This window comes from Trichechus manatus, unplaced genomic scaffold (genome assembly GCF_000243295.1).
Source record: "Trichechus manatus latirostris isolate Lorelei unplaced genomic scaffold, TriManLat1.0 scaffold00059, whole genome shotgun sequence".
Lineage (NCBI taxonomy): Eukaryota > Metazoa > Chordata > Mammalia > Sirenia > Trichechidae > Trichechus > Trichechus manatus.
Window position 1 is genome coordinate 4,323,840 of NW_004443995.1, and position 20,675 is coordinate 4,344,514.

Genomic DNA, 20,675 nt, shown 5'->3' on the forward strand with positions numbered 1-20,675 from the left:
AATGCCAGTGAATGGTTGAGAGAACCATCTCTCAGGTAACAGATACAAAATATGGACAAAATATTGGAAAACCCCCCAACTATTTAAGGACAGTGGAAAATGATGAAAGGAAGCAGAAGCCAGAGAAGAGGTTACCCTTTAAAGTCTACAAGTACAATGGGTAAGAATTACAAATTTGGGGCTTTATTGCCCCAAGGTGGTGCATCCCTGTCTCCAGTGGCATAAGACTGAAGTTAGGGCTGGCCAAGCAGCAGGAAATTTAGGTAAGCAAGAGAACCATTGAAGAGATGGAAGGAAGAGAACCATTGAAGAGATAAGATCCAAAATATGAATATAAACTCTGTTCAGATGATGGCTGACCACTAAACTATGCATGCATAGGAGAGATCCCAGGGACTCTATCATAAAAGCAGGCAGAAACAAGAGAGTAATCTGTTCTTGAAAGATGACTGAACCAGGTGAGATTTGTGAGTTTGTGTCTTTTTTTCACTGAGTGCATTTCCCAACTTGCATATAACTTGGGTGACAGAAACCTGAAGCTTTACTGGCTTGAGGTATCAGAGGAGAGAGCATGAGGCTGACAGAACAATTGAAGATTTAGGGGAGGAAACACTGAAATGAAAGCAAGATAACTTTCGAGGATATGAGCTGTACATCTGAATGTGATCTTTGCCCAGTCCATAGGCTTACCAGCAAACTGCTCAGTCATGGGGTGGCCCTTAGCACATCAGGCTAAAACAAAGCAGCTAGAAGGTGAAAGAACTAAACAAAATCAGTTGCTGTATACTTGCATGGGAGACACAGTTTGCAGTTTGAGTCCAGGCAAGCTTATTAGAACAGCAACAGCTACAACAAAATAAATAGTCTTTTGGAAGAATAAAAGAACAGAAACCAGAGTTGCTACATGTTATTTACAATGTCTGTTTTCAACCAAAAAATTGCTAGATATACAAAGAAAGTGGAAATGTGATTTATTTTCAGATTAAAAAAAAAATCAGTCAATAGATACTGATTCTGATGTTGAATTTAAGACACCGGGGGTGGAGGTGGGGGGAACTTCAAAGAATCAAAGGAACCTATGTTTAAAGAATCAAAGAAAAATATAGTCTTAATGAGTGAACAGATAGGGGATCTAAAGAAGAAATATACTTAAAGAAGGACAAAAGGAAATTTTAGAGCTAAAAAGTTCAGTATCAAATGAAAATTCAGTTAGATGGGCACAGCAGTTGATTAGAGATAGCAGAGGAAGGACTCAGTTAACTTAAAGATAGATTCATGAAAGTAATCAATCTGAAGGTTAGAGCAAAGAAAGAATGAAGACAAATGAACAGAGATTCAGAGACCTGTGGGATATCTAATGTTCTAACATTCATGTAAACGGAATCTCAGGAAGAGGTTAAATATGGCTGAAAACTCCCCAAATTTAGTGGAAAACAGTAACTTTTATATCCAGGAAGCCCAATAAACCTCAATCAGGATAAACACAAGGAAAACAACATCTAGGCACATACACAGTCAAATTGCTCAACACCAAAAATACAGAGAAAATCCTGAAAGCATCAAGAGAAAAATAGAGAGGAAACCATACAGATAATGGTTAACTTGTCAGAAACAGTGGAGGCCAGAGGACATGGAAATGATATATTCAGAGAGCTGAAAGGAAGAAAATTGCCAACTGAGAATTTTATGTCCGGCTAAAATTGAAGGTGAAATAAAGACATTTTCAGATAAACAAAAACTGATGGAAATTTTTGCTAGCAGATCATCACTACAAGCCATACTAAAGGAAGCTCATCAATCTGAAGGGAAATGACACCAGTTGGCAAGCATGATCTACAGGAACAAATCAACATAAAAAATAGTACAACATGGGTAATTATAAAGTATTTATTTTTTCTTAATTAAAAAAAATATTTGTTGTTGTTGTTAGGTGCTGTCGAGTCAGTTCTGATTCATATAGACCCTATGTACAATAGATAGAAACACTGCCTGGTCCTATGCCATCTCACAATCGTTGCTGTTTGAGCCCATTGTTGTCAGTTCATCTCATTGAAGGTTTTCTTCTTTTTCGCTGAACCCCTGCTTTACCAAACATGATGTCCTTCTCCAAAGACTATAGTCCGTCCGGATAATATGTGCAAAATACGTGAGATGAAATCTTGCCATCCTCACTTTTAAGGAGCATTCTGGCTGTATTTCTTCCAAGAAGATCAATTTGTTTGTTGTTGTGGCAGTCGATGGTATAGTCAGTATTCTTTGTCAACACCGTAATTCAAAAACATCAGTTCTTCTTTGGTCCTCCTTATTCATTGTCCAGCTTTCACATGCATATGAGGCAACTGAAAATATACGGTGTGATGGTTAAGTTTATATGTCAGTTTGGCTAGATCATGGTTCTCAGTGGTTTGGCAGATATTATGTACTCACCTTCCATTTTGTAATCTGTTATGAGTGGGCAGTCAGTTGAAAGGGGAGTTCCTTGGTGTTGCCTGTGTCCAATATATATCAGTGTTCTGACAAAGCTTGCCCTCTCTTGATCCTGCATCCGACTCGTCATCCTCTGACCTCCGATTCTTGGGACGCAAGCCAGCAGCCTGCGTCTGACCCACCGATTTTGGGTTTGTCAGCTCCTGCAACCACATGAGTCAGGAAAATGCTCTAGCCTGACGCCTGACCCACAGATTTGGGACTTGTCAGCCTCCACAACTGTGTGAGCCATTTCCTTGAAATAAATCTCCCTCTCTGTGTACTTATATATATACACTTTACTGTTTTGCTCCTCTAGAGAACCCAGCCTGAGAAACATTGTTTGGGTCAGGTGCACTTTAGTCCTTAAAGTGACATCTTTGCTTTTTAACACTTCAAAGAGTTCTTTTGCAGCAGATTTGCCCAGTCTAGTATGTTGTTTGATTTTTTAACTGCTACTTCCATGGACATTGCTTGTGGATCCAAGTAAAATGAAATCCTTGACAACTGCAGCTTTTCTCCTTTTATGAAGATGTTACTTACTGGTCCAGTTATGAGGATTTTTGTTTTCTTTATGTTGTGTAATCCATACTGAACACTGTAGTCTTTGATCTTTATCAGTAAGTGCTGCAAGTCCTCTTCACTTTCAGCAAACAAGGTTGTGTTATCTGCCTGTTGCAGATTGTTAATGAATCCTCCTCCAATCCTGATGTTGCATTCTTCTTCATATAGTCCAGCTTCTCAGATTATTTGCTCAGCATACAAGTTGAGTAAGTATGGTGAGAGGATACTACCCTGACACATACCTTTTCTAATTTTAAACCACACAGTATTCCCTTGTTCTGTTTGAACAGCTGCCTCTTGGTTTATGTACAGGTTCTGCATGAGGACATTTGGAATTCCCATTTTTTGCAGTGTTATCCATAATTTGTTATGATCTACACAGTCCAGTGCCTTTGCATAGTGAATAAAACACAGCTAAACATATTTCTGATACTGTCTGCTTTCAACCAAGATCCATCTGACATCAGCAATGATATCACTCATTTCATGTCCTCTTCTGTACCTTCATTTCTGGCAATTTCCTGTCGATGTACCACTGTAACCATTTTTAAATTATCTTAGCAAAATTTTATTTTCATGTGATTTTTTTAAAATTGTACTTTAGATAAAGGTTTACAGAGCAGATTAGTTTCTCATTAAACAATTAATACACACATATTGTTTTGTGACACTGGTTGCCGGCCTCATGATATGTCAGCAGGTAGCTGTCTTCCATATCTCTTGGCATAGAGGAGTGAACACCTCCAGCGTCGCATCTATTTGTTGAAACATCTCAGTTGGTATTCCCTCAATCTACACAACGGTTAAACCACTCAGCTGCTAATCAAAAGGTCAGCAGTTCGAACCCACTAGCTGCTTCACAGAAAAAAGATGCAGTCTGCTTCGGTAAAGATTACAGCCTTGGAAACCCTATGGGGCAGTTCTACTCTGTTCTCTAGGGTCGCTATGAGTAGGAATCGATTCTACAGCAGCAAGTTTTGTTTTTTGCCAAAGCTTTCAGTGTAGCTTGAACTTCTTCCTTCAGTACCATCAGTACTTGCTTATGTGCTGTCGCCTGAAATGGTTGAACATCGACCAGTTCTTTTTGGTATAGTGACTCTGTGTATTCCTTTCGTCTTCTTTTGATACTTCCTGCATCATTCAATTTTTTGCCCATAGAATCCTTCAGTATTGCAACTCAAGGCTTGATTTTTTTTCTCAGTTCTTTCATCTTGAGAGATGTTGACCATGTTCTTTCTTTTTGGTTTTTTAAGTCTGGGTTTTTGCGCATTTCATTGTAATATTTTACTTTGTTTTCTCGAGCTGCCTTTTGAAATCTTCTGTTCAGCTCTTTTACATGATCATTTCTCCCTTTTGCGTTAGCTACTCGATGTTCAAGAGCAAATTTCAGAGTCTCTTCTGACATCCAGTTTGGTCTTTTCTTTCTTTCCTGTCTTGTTAATGACCTGTTACTTTCTTCACGTGACTAAACAAAAATGATAATGCTGTATTATTGCGTTTATAATATATATGTGAAATGATGACATAAATTTGATGTATTTCTTTCTTTAATTTGCATTTTCCTAATGTCTTTGTTGAGCATCTTTCCATGTGTTAAATGCACAGGTGAATATTTCTTGTGAACTGTTGATCAAGAATTTTACCCATTTTCTCTTTAGGTTTATTTTTTATTGTTGTTTTATAGGAGCTCTTTATATATTCTATGTATAAGTCCTTGTCAGATCTATGTATTGAAAATATTTGCTTCCAGTCTATGGCTTACATTTTCATTTTCTTGGTGATGATTCTCATGTGCAGAAACTTTATGTTAATAAAGTTCAGTTATTATTTTTTTTCTTTTATGAGTACTGTTTTTTGTGTTGGACTTAAGAGATCTTTGTCTACTAAAAGGTTGCAGCAATAGAATCCTCTGGTTTCTTCTAGGATCTTTATAGTTTTTGTTTGTAAAGTCAGGCCTATGAACTATGGAATCGAGTATGGGTCAAAGTTTAGTTTTCTTTTTTTTTTTAAATTTTTATTTTCCAAAGCCGATACTCATTTGAATCAGCACCATTTATTGAGAAAGACTTTGTTTTTCTTATTGAATTGCATTTGTACCTTTGTCAGAATAATTCAACTGTATATATTTGGGTCTCTAGCTCTCTATTCTGTTTCATTGAACTTAATCATTGATCCTTACTCTAGCACCACATTGTCTTGGTACTGAAGGTTCATAATAAGTCTTGACATAAGGTTGGATTAAGTTCTCCATCGTTGTTCTTTTTTAAACTTGCTGTAGTTATTCTAGGTCCTTTCAACTTCCAGGTATATTTTACAATCAGCTTTTAATTTCTATAAAATACCTCCTGGGGATTATGATTGGTATTGAGATGAATCTATAGCTCAACATGGGGAGTGTTGACATGATAAACAATATTTGATCTCCTAGTTTATGAACATGGTATATCTGCTCACTTAGGTTATGTATGGTAACTGTTTTTATTAAATTTATAAGATTTTTATGTTTATTATAAATATAATTGGGGTTTTAATCAATTTGCCACTAGTACATAGAAATACAGTTGATATTTATGAATTTTGCCAAACTCATGTATTAGAAGTAGTACTTTTTGGTGAAATTTTGGTATAATTCTTAGTATTTTATATATAAGCAGTCATCTTAGTTGTGAATATGAACAGTTTTACTTTCGTTCTGATCCGTTTCCTTATTATTTCTGTCTTTTAATTGTGCCATGTAGGCCATTTACACTTAATACGACTATTGAAATGTTTAGTTTTCTTTCTACTATCTTGCTGTTTGTTTTCTATTTGTCTCCAGTCTTTTTTCTTTTTTTTGGTCTTCTTTTGAGCTCATTTAATATATTATGATTCTATTTTAGCTCCTTTATCAATTTCTAATTATGCTTTTATTTTATTTTGATGGTAGCTTAGTATTTGCAGTATATACTTTTATAGTCTTCCTTTAAGTAATATACTACTCCATACATAGTATGAGAACCTTAACAACTGTATTCTGGGTTTTCCCCTCTCCTGGCCTTTTTGTTATGTTTACATTCATTTGACTCCTACATATACTATAAACGCCACAATTCCTTCTTGTTATTTTTGCCTTAAATTGTCAGTTATCTTCAAAGAAATTTAAAAATAAGAGGAAAAAAAATCTTTTATGTTTTCTCACATATTTACCATTTCCAATTCTTTTACTTCTGCTTGGGTGGGGGGTGGTCATTAAACTTCTTGAATCTGTGGGCTTACAGTTTTATAAAATTTGAGAGTTTGGGGTCATTAATTTTTCATACTTTTTGTCTCCATCTTTTTCCTTCTTACATTCTAATTTCACGTATATTAGGCAGATTGACATTCCACAGATTACTGATGCTCTGATCTTTTTTTTTTTCTTTCTCTGTTTTTCCTTTTGGATAGTTTCTTTTGCTGTGTGTTTAAGTTTACTAGTTATTTTTTCTAATGCCTAATTTGCTGTTAATCACATTCAGTATGTTTTCTAGTTACAGTTTTCATATTTGTCAGTTTCATTTGTGTCTTTTATATCTTCCACATGTCTCTTTAACTTCTACTTACTTTCATTTAGCTTCTTGAACATATGTTGGTAGAGTTAGGTGCCATTGAGTTGATTTTGACTCATAGCCACCCCATGTGATAGGGCTGAACTGCCTGATAGGGTTTTCTAGGCTGTAATCTTTATGGAAGTAGTTCACCAGGCCTTTCTTCCGTGGAGCTGTTGGGTAGGTCTGAACTGCAAACCTTTTGGTTAGCAGCCAAGCACTTAACCATTGCGGTTCCAACCTACCCAGCGACTCTGTGGGAGAAAGAACCTGGTGATTTGCTTCTGTAAGGATTACAGCCAAGAAAACCCTATGGGCAGTTCTGCTCTGTCTTACGGAGTTGCTGTGAGTCAGAATCAATTTGACGGCACCCAGTAACACCACCTTGAATACGTAGAATACAATTATAATAACTTTATAAATATTCTTCTCTACTAATTTGTTTTTCAGTGTCAGAGGTTGGCCTGCAGACCAAATCTGGCCTGTTGCCTGTTCTGAAGTTTTATTGGCATACAGCCACACCCATTCTTTTTGGATGTATTGTACATGGCTGCTTTTTTACTATTGTGTTGGGGTTGAGTAGTTGCAATATAGACCATATGGCCTGCAAAGTCAAAAAATATTTAGTCTGTGGCCCTTTACAGAAAAAGCTGGCTGACCCCTGATCTTTATCATTTCTGGGGCTGTTTCTATTAGTTGATTTCCTTCCGTTTTATAGGTGACATGTTCCCTTTTTTTGCACTCCTGGTAGATTTTCACTGGATGCCAGTTTGAATTCTGTGTTGTTGGGTACTGAGCTTTATTTCTCTTTGTTTTCTGATACTCCTTTAGTATTTTTCAGCTTAGTTCTGGAATTCAGTTAAGTTACGTGGAAGCAGTTTGATCTTTTTTGAGGCTTGCTTTTAAGCTAATTTGTCCCCACTGCTCAATAATGGGAAACCTTGGTGGCGTAGTGGTTAAGTGCTTTACAGGTACTAACCAAAAGTTTGGCAGTTCGAATCTACCTGGCACTTCCTGGAAACTCTGTGGAGCAGTTCTACTCTGTCCTGTAGGGTCACTATGAGTCAGAATAGACTCGATGGCAAAGGGTTTGGTTTTTTTGGTTACTCAATAATGGGTGGCATAAACGGTTTGGACTCTGCTGCTAACAGAAAGGTTGGTGGTTTGAACCTACCCAGCAGCACTGCGGAAGAAGGACCTGGGGATCTGCTTCTTTAAAGATTACAGCCATAAAACCCTGTCGAGCAGTTCTACTCTGTAACACATCGGGTCACCATGAGTTGGAATAGGCTTGATAGCAGTGGTTTTTTTTTTTTTTGATTGCTCAGTAATACTCTTCTGAGTTTTTGTCTCCATTCTCCGTATATTACTGAGTTCTCTTCTTGATGGCCCGTATTTCCAGCTCTGTAAACTCTGCCTGTTCCTTTCTCGGAGTTCTTTTTCTGACCGCAAGTAATTTTCTCACATATGTTTGCTGATTAGTACCCATCTGAAAACTCAGTGGGAACCCTTAATAGATCTCCATAGTTCTCCCTCTGTATAGCTGTCTCTTCTTTGGTCACCTCTTTGGCTTTTCTGATCCCCCAGCTTTGTTTTCCGGTTAGGTTTTCCCTCTCCTGGCCCAACAGCCTGGAATCTCTCCAGGCAGTAAATGGAACAATCTTGGAGCTCACCTCGTTTCTCTTCTGGGGATCACTGCCTTGCTCTGCTTGTTATCTTGTTTCTGAAAACCATTGTTTCACATAATGTGTCTTTTTTAAAAACTTGCTTAAGATAGGAGCTTTAATTGGGTCTTTGTTATTCCATCTTGGCCAAAAAAAGCAAAATCATGGTATATTTTTATTTTAGGCTGTTTTTACTTTATGTTGGATAACTGTAATAGTCATGTACTTGATCTTTCCATTTTAGCTGCCAGAATAATATATCTCCAGCCTATTTTCATTATGATACTGATTGGAAAGCCTCCCAGAATCTTATTTTAACTAGGGAGATCTTATTCCAAAACAGTGAGCGAGTCCTTGGTGGACAAGACAAAGGTGCCTGGTCTCACACCTTTATGAGTTTGCTATGTCTATATGGTACCTTACCTGAAGCCTACTTGTATTTATTTTTATATTTCTTCTATGGGTTGGGTGGTTTTGGTATATTTTCTGTCTGATTTTTTACAGCCACCGGATGAAAGGAAAGTTTCTTTTTTTTGTATTGACCTATGACTCTTGGTTTCATTTTCTTATTGCTGGTGTGTAGAAAGGCTGGGTTGAGAACCAAAAGCCTTCTACTGTAACCTCCTTGGGCTCCATCTGCTGAGTGGAGTTTCTTATACAAGTAACCCTTTGGTTATACTAGGAACACTTTTACACAGGTAACTTCATATTGATCATCATACTGATCAAAATCAAATTCTTCCAGCTCAGTAGGTATTTTATGGTCTTCAGAGAGCTGTCATAGTTGTAGCTGTTCTAGGCTGAATTTCCTCCTCAGTCTGGTCTCTCACATCTCTTAGACATGATAAATGTAGTTTACTCTCAGGATTCCTTGCCTTAATACCATTTTCTTTTCTGTCTTGAATGCTTTCCCCTGGGCTTTTCTTTTGTGTGTAATATAGAGTTCTGCTATGCAAATTGTGAGATCCAGGTTCTAGTTTGAGTGTAAGTATGTCCCTTAATGTTCTTGAGCCACAGTGGAAATACATATGGTTAAATTTATCCTAAAAGATCATTTTTATCCAAAAATTGTATGAATTCTAAAACTTAGCTCTTACGTGAAACCTTTTGTGGCTAGCTCTAGTCTTTCTTGCGTTGGTATGGTAGCATTCATCTTTGTATAAATTTGCTGTTCTATTCTGTACTTGCACAAAGTAATTTAATTTTAATTAAAGTGGTAGATTTATATTTTTGTATAAGTAAAATATATTTTAATAAAAATCAGTATTTTTTCATGGCAAAAATCTTGGTAGACTATATATGCTATATATACTTATTTTTGAGATATCACTACTAAAGTCTTTGTGCAGCTACCCTTTGAACAAGTGGATCTGCAGAAGTAATTTGCTATAAAACGTTTAATTTCTGGATTTTCATGATGACTTATTTAAAAAATAAATTATTTAAAAAAAACATTTTGAACTTGTAACTAAAATGGTTATTTTTTTTTAAAACACATACATTGGTTTTATTTAGATCTGCCTATTTTTTATTAAAGAAAATTTTTTAGTAAGTAGAAATACATTGTTTACTAAAATGATTTTAACCGCTAACTTTTATTAATGGCTTTTATTTGTGTCGTAGAACTTGTAAACATCCATGCATTCAGGCTTTAACCTATTCTTCCAAATCTTTTTCTTCTGTATTCTGGATTTTTTTGTTTGTTTTTGCTTGTTCCTTTTTTTTTTTTTTTTTAGACCGGAGGATGTATAGAAGAGTAATCATTTATTATTTAACTGTTGCTAACCAAAAGGTCAGTGATTAGAGCCCAGTAGTGGCTCTGTGGGAGAAAAGACAATCTGCTCCCATAAACATTACAGCCTGGGAAACCCTAGCGGGGGGCAGTTCTGTTGTGTCATATGGGGCCACTATGGTCAGAATTGACTCGATGGCATACAACAAGTTGCAATTCAGTGTTTAAATTTTAAAACAGAATTTAGTGCTATTTATTGTGGAATTCTTAAATATTATAGTTCCCTCTTCTGTCTTTTCAGTGCTATTGCAACATGTTAAAAATTTCAAATTCAGTTCAAGTATTTGAGAATTCCCAAATGACTTAAATTGCTATTTGAGTCTCTGGAGTTAGAAGGCCTACTTTGTCTGCTGTGTATATCTCTGGTATTTCTGTTGAGGTTGCAGTTATTCTGCTTGGAATAGTCATTATCAAAAGTTATTTGTAGGAAATGTGAGAGATTGGGGTACAACATACATGACACAGTGAAGAAATATACAGACAGTTTTGGAATATAGAACAACTAACATGGTTTACTCAGCAAGTGAGTGGTTTAAAAACAGAAGACGATGGGGAGGTACGCTGGAGTAAAAGAGTTAAGCAACATAACCACACACAAAGTGTAGTTCTTGTTTGGATTCTGTTTAGAATGTATTAACTACAAAGGACATTTTTGAGACAGTCTGGGAAATTTTAATATTGACTGGTTATTAATTAATGCCATGGTAACATAGTTAATTTTGATGAGTGTGATACAGTGATTTTGTGATTATGTAAGACAGTGGCCATGTTATCTAAAGATACTTAGTGAAGTATGTGGTAGGGGGAAGGGAATGACATGATGTCTGGGGTTTACTTTGAAGGACTTCAAAAACAAAAAAGTAAAAAGATACATGATAGAAAAAGTAATTTTGACAGTATCTTGAGTAATTGTGGAAAATGGGTGATGAGCAGGTATATAGGGGCTTATTATCCTCCTCTGTCTACTTTTATATATATTTGAAATTTTTCATTAAAAAAATTAATTTTTTCCCCTGACCACATATCTTTGCTGCCACTGCTTCTTCTTGACATTTAAAAAATGTTCTCAATTCATCTTTTTTTTCTCCTTAGTAGTTATTATAATATTTTATTTGCTGTATTTTTCTCACTGAAATATGAATTCAGTGAAATCAGGAGGGATTTTTGTCTGGTTTGTTCGTTGCTACATCTTTATTACCAGTCCATGGCTACATGGTAAGAGCTAGTAGATATTTGAATGACGACATAAATGAGTGATTGGAAACCAAAGCACAAGAAGACTGAGGACATCGGATCTGAGTAAGGACAGAGCCAAAGTGAACTCTTTGAAAATTAACCCTATGGGACTTCAAGGGAAAATATGGGCTAGGACATACAGTCTCTCCTCCATAAGTCTTAATATACAAAACATTCATCATATTCTCAGTAAAAGGAATTAAAAATTAAAGTAATTAAGTTATTCTGCTGTAATTGTCTTTCATATAGCCTTAAAAGTGCCCCCCCCCCAAGTTATTTAGTACTGAAAAAAAATTCCTTCTTAAGATGTATTCTTTTTAAAGTTTATGCATTTCTTCTCAGGAAGAAAATTATTTAAAACTAGTGTTTTATACAGGCAAGATAAGTTTTAGGAACTGTACTTATAGCTCCTTTTTATATTTTAAAAAACACATAAACTCACTCACATTTTCATTTTTCCTAACAATTGATTTCCTTTCTTTTTCATTGTGTAATGGGTTTAGAAGCCAAATTTCTATAACTTGCTCCGTGAAAATAACTAATTACCATTTACTTAATTACTACTTAAAAAAAATAGATATTGGTATTTAACATTACTGTGAGACATAACTGATAATAATTGTACTTAATATTTAGGATGAATGGAAGTCGAACATTAAAAATGACATCAGCAAAAATCAGAAACATTTTACATTTGATGTTCTGAAATGAGTGTTTTAGAATTAACTGCTTTTAAAATTACCAAAGTTATTTTTATACCCAAAAACTGTAAGCAGAAAACCTGGATATAAATATGTGTATATATATATATTTACTTTAGAGAAACTATGAAAGTTAGCTTGTGCTAACGTTTGTAGATGAACACATTTGGGCATTGAGGAGGGATTCCCTGTTGCAGGGTCATATTTGTAGATTTCACATCTCATTACCATTTAATAGAAGGATCACCTTGTTTCTAACAAAGTGGAAATTAATAGAAATAGATTTTTTGTTTTTAAAAACAAGCTTTTGACATTTAGAGTTACCTGGCCTTAAGAGGAAAAACACAACTTTAAAATGAGTTAGTTTATTAAAGAAATATTCATGACACTTAATTGTGGTCAGTAAGTAAGTCTTAATGTTTCCTCCTCTTTTTAAACATATCTAAAACTAGGCAATTAAAGATAAAAACTGCATTTTTCTAAACATTATTGTATTTTTTTCTGATAGTTTTTAAAGCTTTATACTTATTGGTTTGCCTCGTAGCTCTATCTGTGTGCAACCTAAGAATCAATAGTACATTAAATTAGTTGGCATGGAAGGAAAAATAATAAATAATGAAAATAGCCCTTATTGTTTACAGTTTATTTTAGCTGTAAGTAATGTCAGATCCAGGGGGGATTGGTGAGAGGTGGGGGGTGGATATGGGAGGCGAAGCATTGCAAGTTAAGATATTTGACAGATATTCTATACTTTTGGATATTTTATTTCATGGTTTTATTTAAAAACAATGTTGATACTGAATAGCTGGTAAAATAATTGATATTCATTAATGCATTTGATGGGGATTTTTATTGAAGCTTGCTACATAGACACAATGATTTATTTATAGGTGCTTGTTAATTATAAAGCTAATAAAAAATCTCAAATTTTGGGCATGGTATACATTTCTTGGCAATATAAATCATATCAGACTTTAATGCTGGGTTATTGTTCTTATGTTAACATGAGATATTAGTTGTTTCATTACCTCTGTTAGCTTCTCCATCTTGTACATTTGCTAGGAGGAGTGCATCAGCAGCAATAAGACCTTTTTTTCCAACGTGTCTGACATGCATCTGAAAATGTGACAGAGCCGAGCTGTAACTAGATTTTAGAAGTTCTTTTGTTAAATCATATAAGCATTTAAACTGATAGTACTTGAAAATTCCATATAATGTGCCTTTTCAATGAATAGCTGTTCTTGGCAATACCGGCTCAATTGCATCTGCAGATGAGGATTTAAAATTCTGTGCAGCAGACAGTACCTCCAGCAGGCGAGTAAAAGGTTACTGCATTATTTTACTTGTTTCCATAGCCTTTTTCTACAAAGGTTTAAAAAAAAAAAAAGATTCAATGTAAAGTGCATGCCTGTTTTTAGAGATTCTGGAAATTGATTTAAGTATAACATGAATATCAAAAGGGCAGTGCAAGGTGAAGGAAGAGGCAATACTGGCTCTTTTTTAGCTTTAAACCAAGAAAGAAATTGAGCATGAGGCATACACAAATAAAGAAACTTTCAAAGCCATAGAAAACAGGAGATTTTAAATATACACATTTTAATTCAAGGTGTTTATTATTACATTTAGTTCTTAGACTGTTTTCCCCCAAAAAAAGGGATGCTGTTAACAAAGATTGACAAGCATAGGTCTATTACTGTTCATTAAATTACAATTACTTGAAGCATGATTATTTGGGAAGATTTTAAAGTATTAGTATTAATGTGACCCTCCCTTGGCCTAGAAATTGTAATACATGGTGGAAACAAGTGTCTTTATGCATTATTGGCAAAGATAGAAGACTTAAGTAAAAAATATATTAGTTGTGGTTAACATACTTAATATTATTTAAGTTTTCAAGATGGTTTTTCTTTTTTTGAATCTTTTAATGAAATGCAGGTAACCAAGTGGGAGAAGATTCAGTATCAAAACAGATTTTTGGTGGCTTTTCACTTACTGTCTCCACCTGTCTGTAGCCATATGCCCTTTCGTCTCCTTAGAACTCTTCTAACGTTTATGATAGCAGGAGCCTCCTTGCATTATCTTGTTTTGTTTATTTCAAGATTATCTGCACCAATATTCTTCCCATTGAATTTTATTTCATTTCTTCTCAAGGTTAGTTACAATATTCAGAGGGAATTTTTTATTTTGCATGTCTTACCCAGCCACTCAGTCTCCTGTCCTCTCCCACCAACCCTAAAGATTTGTACTAGCTACTGTCTAAATTTTATTTGTTTAAAAAATAGTTATTCCTGTGTTTCTGTATTTTAGATTGAATAATAAGATTGAAAATTGATTCTGTAAATTAATCTATAGTATAGAAGTAAAATCAGTTGATTATTCTTACTGTGGGTATTGGGCAGGCTTCTTGAATTGTAGAGTCACAAAAGGTCAGCGGTTCTGATTGGTAAGTTAAAGAATCCGTCCAGTAATTTGCTCCCTGTTGTTTCGGAAAGCAGTGCAGCAGCAGTTCTTTTCCAGGTATTGAGCAGTTCTTGTACAGTGTGTATGGGGACAGAGAGAGGGGTGGGGCTCATTCCTGTTGGTTGTTGAAATAGTGTGCATTTACAGAGGGAGCAGGTTGGATAGGCTGACCTGAAGGAGTAGGCAAACAGATCTAAACTGATGGAGGATAGAAAGAGTGGTTAGTATAATGTGGGGGTATCTTACGTTGAGTTTGTTCTTTTGTTAAGTATCTGGGTTTTAATATAAAACAGAAATATTAAAGCACCTTACCTTCCTTCTAAAGAGAAGCTGGAGAGACTTCTGGTTTTAATATTGAGTTTTTCTTGGTGATGAGTTTGTGGCTGCTATCTTCTGTAGGGAAGCTGATGTTTTATTCTTTTTTAGCAGCATTTCTTTCAGCCAGGGAGCTGCAGAATGAGGCAGTTAGCCAATTTTGAGTATATATGGGACATTACCGGTTCTGATTTTTTTAAGTCAAAATCTTATCTAATGAGCAAGTCAATGTGTGGCTGTGGCTGCAGCATTATTTCTTCTTTAATGAAGAGGTTGAGCCGTTCGACCTGCTGCTCCGATTTGTTCTCTTGTAGCTATACATCAGACCAGTTGCAGAGATTATCCATCGAATGTCCCAGGCAACCAAAGGTAACTACACAGATTTATTTCAAATGAAAATATACAATTAAAATGGATGCATTAAAACTAGGATCAAATGATTTAAAAAAGATCAATTAAAGATGTTCTTAGTAGTATTCTTGACCTTGCAGAAGCTATCCAATATCATTTTGTCATCATCAGATTGTGTAGCAATGGAAATGCACTGCAGTAATTGATTTTGTAATAGGATCAGGTGATTTACTAGCTGCACTGACAACCACTTGCTTGCTTGCTCCGAGCTGTGGAGCACTCTAATGGATGTTGTGATTGTAGCCTAGAGTTGATGTGAGGCTGCTGGCCACTTAAAGCAGCAGCACTTATTTTTTAAATAGAATAGTAAGTTTTCCTCTTTTGTCTTCTTTGCATTAAAGTTTTGAGTAGCTTTTGCAATTTTATAGTTAATGTGAGGGCCCCATGAATTTTTAGAGATTATTATTTCAGTCATCAGTTCATAAAAAGTACATAGGTAGCACTGGCCATAAGTATAATGAAATATAGCCTCTGCTCCCTACTCCTAGCTTAGCATCAACATGTGTATCACCGTACTCTGGTTATTGACCATGAGAATTTATCTCTAAAATACGAGTTTATCTCAATTAGCGTGTATTATCTAAATGAATCAGAATATTCTTAACGTTTGTAAATTTTATCAGTTTCAAGCTGTAGCTGTAATTATAATATTGGAATTATGGTTAAGTTCTTGATACAGTGAGTTGTGTTGTATCATCTTCTAGTCTTTTGCTTTCTTATGTGTTTTCACAGATATAACAACATTTATGAAACCAGAGTTGGAACATTTCTAAGGAGTGTTGGTGAAAGCATATAACTTATTTTAAAGTCATGCTTAAGGATATAGCAATTAAAAAACTTATTATCCAAGATTATATAATATCTAAGCTATGAAGTTTCAAATTGATTATGTTTTAATAATCATTGCTTTCATCTTCTACACCTTTTAAACAAAGAATTGATTACAAATATAGATGTATATAGACTAATGCTTATAGTAAAATAGTGCCAGGGAAAGGTGCAGAAAGAACAGTGAGACTTAGGTAGGTGCCCAGCACTTTGCCTGCTTTAAAGTTTTGCTTATGGCATTGCATTAGGAAAGAAAATAATCTACCCCTCTCCTCCCTCACCAACTACTCTACCTCCCTATCTAGTATGTAAAGTGTTTTGTGAAGTACTTGACACATATATACTGAGTTTTCTATCCTTACCCAATTTATTTTTTTAAAGTTGCCGTAATAAAGGCAGAATTTCTCCCAACTGTATATAAAAACATTTATAATAAATAAATAATAATAATTTATAATAGAAGAAATCAAACATAAAATTTGCCATTATATATGACCTTCAAACCACCACATGAAGAGAGCTTTTGTGATGTACTCAAATAATCACCCTCAGTGTTTTGAGATGTTAAAGTTTCTTCTTTTTTTCTTTTTCCTCCATACAAAAGTTTATACATACACTGTTATGTTGCTGTAATCGCTCTCCCCATACTGTGATAGCACACTCCTTTCCACTCCTGATTCCCATGTCCATTCAACCAGTTCCTAACCCTCTCTGCCTTCCCATCTCACTTCCGGACAGAAGCTGCCCATTTAGTCTCTTGTATCTACTTGAGCTAAGAGGCGCACCCTTCACAAATATCACTTTATGTCCCACAGTCCGGTCCAGTCCCTGTCTGAAGAGTTGGCCTTGGAAATTGTTTTAGTTCTGGGCTGATAGAGAATCCAGGGGCCATGCTTTCCGGGGTTCCTCCAGTCTCAGTCAGACCATTAAGTCTGGTCTTCTTACTAGAATTTGAGTTCTGCACCCCACCTTTCTCATCCTCCATCCAGGACTCTCGGTTGTGTTCCCTGTCAGGGCGGTCATTGCTGGTAGCCGGGCACTGTCTAGTTCTTCTGGTCTCAGGCTGATGAAGTCTCTGGTTTATGCAGCCCTTTCTGACTCTTGGGCTACTGCTTTTCTTGTGTCTTTGGTGTTCTTTATTCTCCTTTACTCCAGGTGGTTGGGACCAATTGATGCATCTTAAATGGCTGCTTGCAAGCTTTTAAGTGATGTCTTAGAGTTTCTTAAAAGATGTATGTATTACCATTATCATTTTGCTCTTTATCCTGAAGTCATATACTTAAAAGATTAATCATGGAAGATTGTGATGTAATTTAAACATTGGTGTTTGTAATCTTTAATTATTCAGTGGTTAACAAGTTTATAGAAACACCCTGCCTAAAACAAACAACTAACCACCAACCCTGTGTGAATACTAATAACATGAACATAGAGATGCTAATATAATTTGAGATTTGGTCAACAGTGTGTCTAAATTTCATGTATGTTGAAAATGTTAAATGAGGGGATTACCAACAAATAATCAATATAATTTTCACTGGAGTGATGTACGTTAAAGCTTGTTTAGAGTGGGTTGAGCAAATAGAAGAGGAAGTGAATGCCAGAGTGGTTGACTTAATTTTTTTTTTTTTTTTAAGGTAGACACTACAATTGTTCTGTTAGTAGATAGTATTTCAGATAAAATAATTGCGCACTATTTTTTGTGAAGTTTCGGCCACAGTGGAGCTGTATTTTCTTTCCGTAAGTGCCCCAAGATCAAGCATTAAAAGACCTGGATTTAATTCTGGTTTTTCCGCTAACCTACTTGATGACCTTGATCAAATTATATGTTTTTATATGTTTTGAAGGCTTTTTAAACATACTCCTAAAATGTCCATTAAAAAGAAACCAGTTTACCAGTGTGAGGTGGTTGTAGTATTTGACCTGGAAGCTATAGAAGTTATAGTTAGGAGGAATGGTGAAATTTCTTAAAGAATCAGGTTGTAAACGGTGTTAAAATGTCTACTTTCACTTTACTTGTGGTTTTTTTGGGGAGAGGGAGTTGCATGTTTTTGCTAAGAACACTTTATCTTTTTGGTATTCAGTATTCTGTAAATAGGGTGAATAATTATCCTAGTGGTTAAAAGAACGGACCTGGAATTAATTTCTGGCACTACGGATTTTTCCTGTGTTCTCTAACAAAGATAATGTTGCTAAAGAGTTTATTTCAGTATCTAGCATATTTTTTTTTTAGTAATTTTTTTTTTTTTTAAAGGCACCCATTATGTTACTAGTGCTCTTTCTCTGTATGACCTATTAGATGAGCTGTATATAGACCTCTTTGTTGCCTAGGCAAAGTGATTTGTGGGTTGCTTCAGCATGATGGTAATGTAATAATTACAACAGACATCTGTTGAATCCTTTCTTTGGACCAAACGCTATATTGAACATTTATACCTTAATTATGTCATTTATGAGAAAGTACTCTTATTATGGGCCGTTTACAGAAGAGGAAACTGAGGCTCAGACAAATTATGTAACTTACGTAAAATCATACACCTAGGAAATAGCAGAACCAGTGTTAAAACTTGTACTTTAGACTGCTTTTAAAAAATGTTTGCACTGTCAATTAAATAGTGACTGCAGAGGTAAAGCCAGATTTTGGTCTAAAGATACTATGTTGTTGTTATGTGCCATAAAGTCAGTTGCAACTCAGAGAAACACCCTATAGGACAGAGTAGAACTGCCCCGTAGGGTTTCCAAGATTGTAATCTTTACAGAAGCAGACTGCTGCATCTTTCTCCAGCCAAGTGGCTGGTGGATTGGAACTACCGACCTTTGGTTAGCAGTCAAGTGCTTGTATGATTATTTAATTTTTCTATTTTGAATAAGAAAATTTAGTAACAGATGTGTTTACCTCTAGTACTCAGCTACTTGGATTATACTTTTCATCATTGTAATGATTATTCTTATAGAGCATATTGGTACTCTGGAGTAGTAGTGGTTTTTTTTTTTTTTTTTAATTGTACTTCAGGTGAAGGCTTACAGAACAAATAGTTTCTCATGAAACAGTAGTGCACATGTTGTTTTATGACATTGGTTAACAACCCACAACATGTCAACCCTCTAACTTCTCAACCTTTTTTTTGGTGAAAATACACATAGCCGAAGATACACCATTTCAAAAATTTCTACACGCACAGTTCAGTGACATTGACTATGTTCTTCCAATTGTGCTGTTATTCTCACTTAAGATGAAGGCTTACAGAACTAAATAGTTTCTCATTTAACAGTTACCTCAAATATTGCCTTATGACAATGGTTAACAATCTCACAACACATCAACAATATCCTTACTCAACCTTGGGTTCCCTGTCACCAGCTTCCTTGTCCCCTTCTGCCTTCTGGCCCTTGTCACTGGACTACTGTACCTCGTTAGTCTCATCTGGTTTTACGGGGCTGTCCACTCCCAGGCTGAACGGTGAACCTCGGAGATAACTTCACCACTGAGCTAATGTTGTGATCCTGGTCAGAGCAGTCAGTGGTGGTAGCCGGGCACCATCTAGCTGTACTGGACTCAGTCCAGTGGAGGCCTTGGTAGCTGTGGACAATTAGTCCTTTGGACTAATCTTTTCCTTATATCCTGTTCTCTTCATTCTCCCTTGCTCCTGAAGGGATGAGACCTGTGGAGTATCTTAGATGGCCACTCACAGGCTTTTAAGACCCCAGACACTGGAGTAGTGTTTTTTAAAGTGTGATTCACGGATCACTTGCATTGGTATCACTCAGGGTGGTTAAAAGCACAAGTCTGCATCAGGACCCATTGACAGAATTATTAGAACGGGAACCAGGGATCTTCATTTTTAAATAAGCCTCTCAGATGATTCTTACGCATACCAAATTTTGAGACCACTGATGTTGTGAATGTGCTTCTGTTTTACCATTTTTTTATATGTTGCCGGTCAGCTTTTCCTCCTATTATGAATTGGTTTACAAACCACAGATGATTTGTACCTCTCAAACTGTTAAAAACAAGCAATTTTGGAATAGAATGGGCAGCCTCGTATATTAACAGTGAAATGTAAATGGATTCTTTTGTGGTAGGCATTTTAGGAACATGTTCAAAGAAGATTAAAAATGTTCATAAACTTTGACTCAGTAAAAACACTTCTAGGAATTTATCCCAAAGAAATAATCAGGGAATCACAGAAAGATTTATAAATACACGAGGATGTTCATACCAGCATGATTTATAATGATGAAACATTGTAAACAATTCAATTTCAAACATCAGGGAAATGGTTAAATCAGTTATTCTGTCCTTTTTTTTGGACCACCATTCAGCCTTAAAATGTTATATAGGGAGGAATATTTGAAGACATTGGAAAATGCCCATGATTTAATCTAAAGTCTCAAAAAAATATAAAATTGTACATATATATGCACACAATGCACAATACACAGTGCATTTGAACCACATGAAATTGCCATTTTTATAGGTCAAGAATCGTTGAGTTTCAGCAGTTTCATGTAGTTTACCCTCATATGACACGAGTTTTGAAACTAGGTATTTGTTGCACATTGTGTGGAGGGATACTGGAAGGAAATACAGCAAATTTATAGTTACTGTGATGGTTAAGATTGTGTGTCTACTTGGTTGGGCCATGATTCTCTGTGTTGTAATGTAATTACTCCC

General features: G+C 35.5%; 1 protein-coding gene across 11 annotated transcripts in view; it reads left to right on the forward strand.

The window, feature by feature from the left end:
• FBXW7 (F-box and WD repeat domain containing 7) overlaps positions 1 to 20,675 on the forward strand; it is a 257,163-nt gene that overhangs the window by 96,636 nt on the left and 139,852 nt on the right. For 6 of the 11 annotated variants that reach the window (XM_023733547.1, XM_023733538.1, XM_023733537.1 and 3 more), the window contains one exon: positions 1,762 to 1,872. The exons of 3 other annotated variants lie outside the window; for them this stretch is intronic. In XM_023733547.1, coding sequence (XP_023589315.1) covers positions 1,810 to 1,872 — 63 coding nt within the window. In that variant the 5' untranslated portion in view covers positions 1,762 to 1,809. Of the gene's footprint in view, positions 1 to 35; positions 1,687 to 1,758; positions 1,873 to 20,675 lie in introns of those variants that run through there. 2 more of the 11 variants (XR_002824497.1, XM_023733542.1) reach the window with 2 other exon arrangements.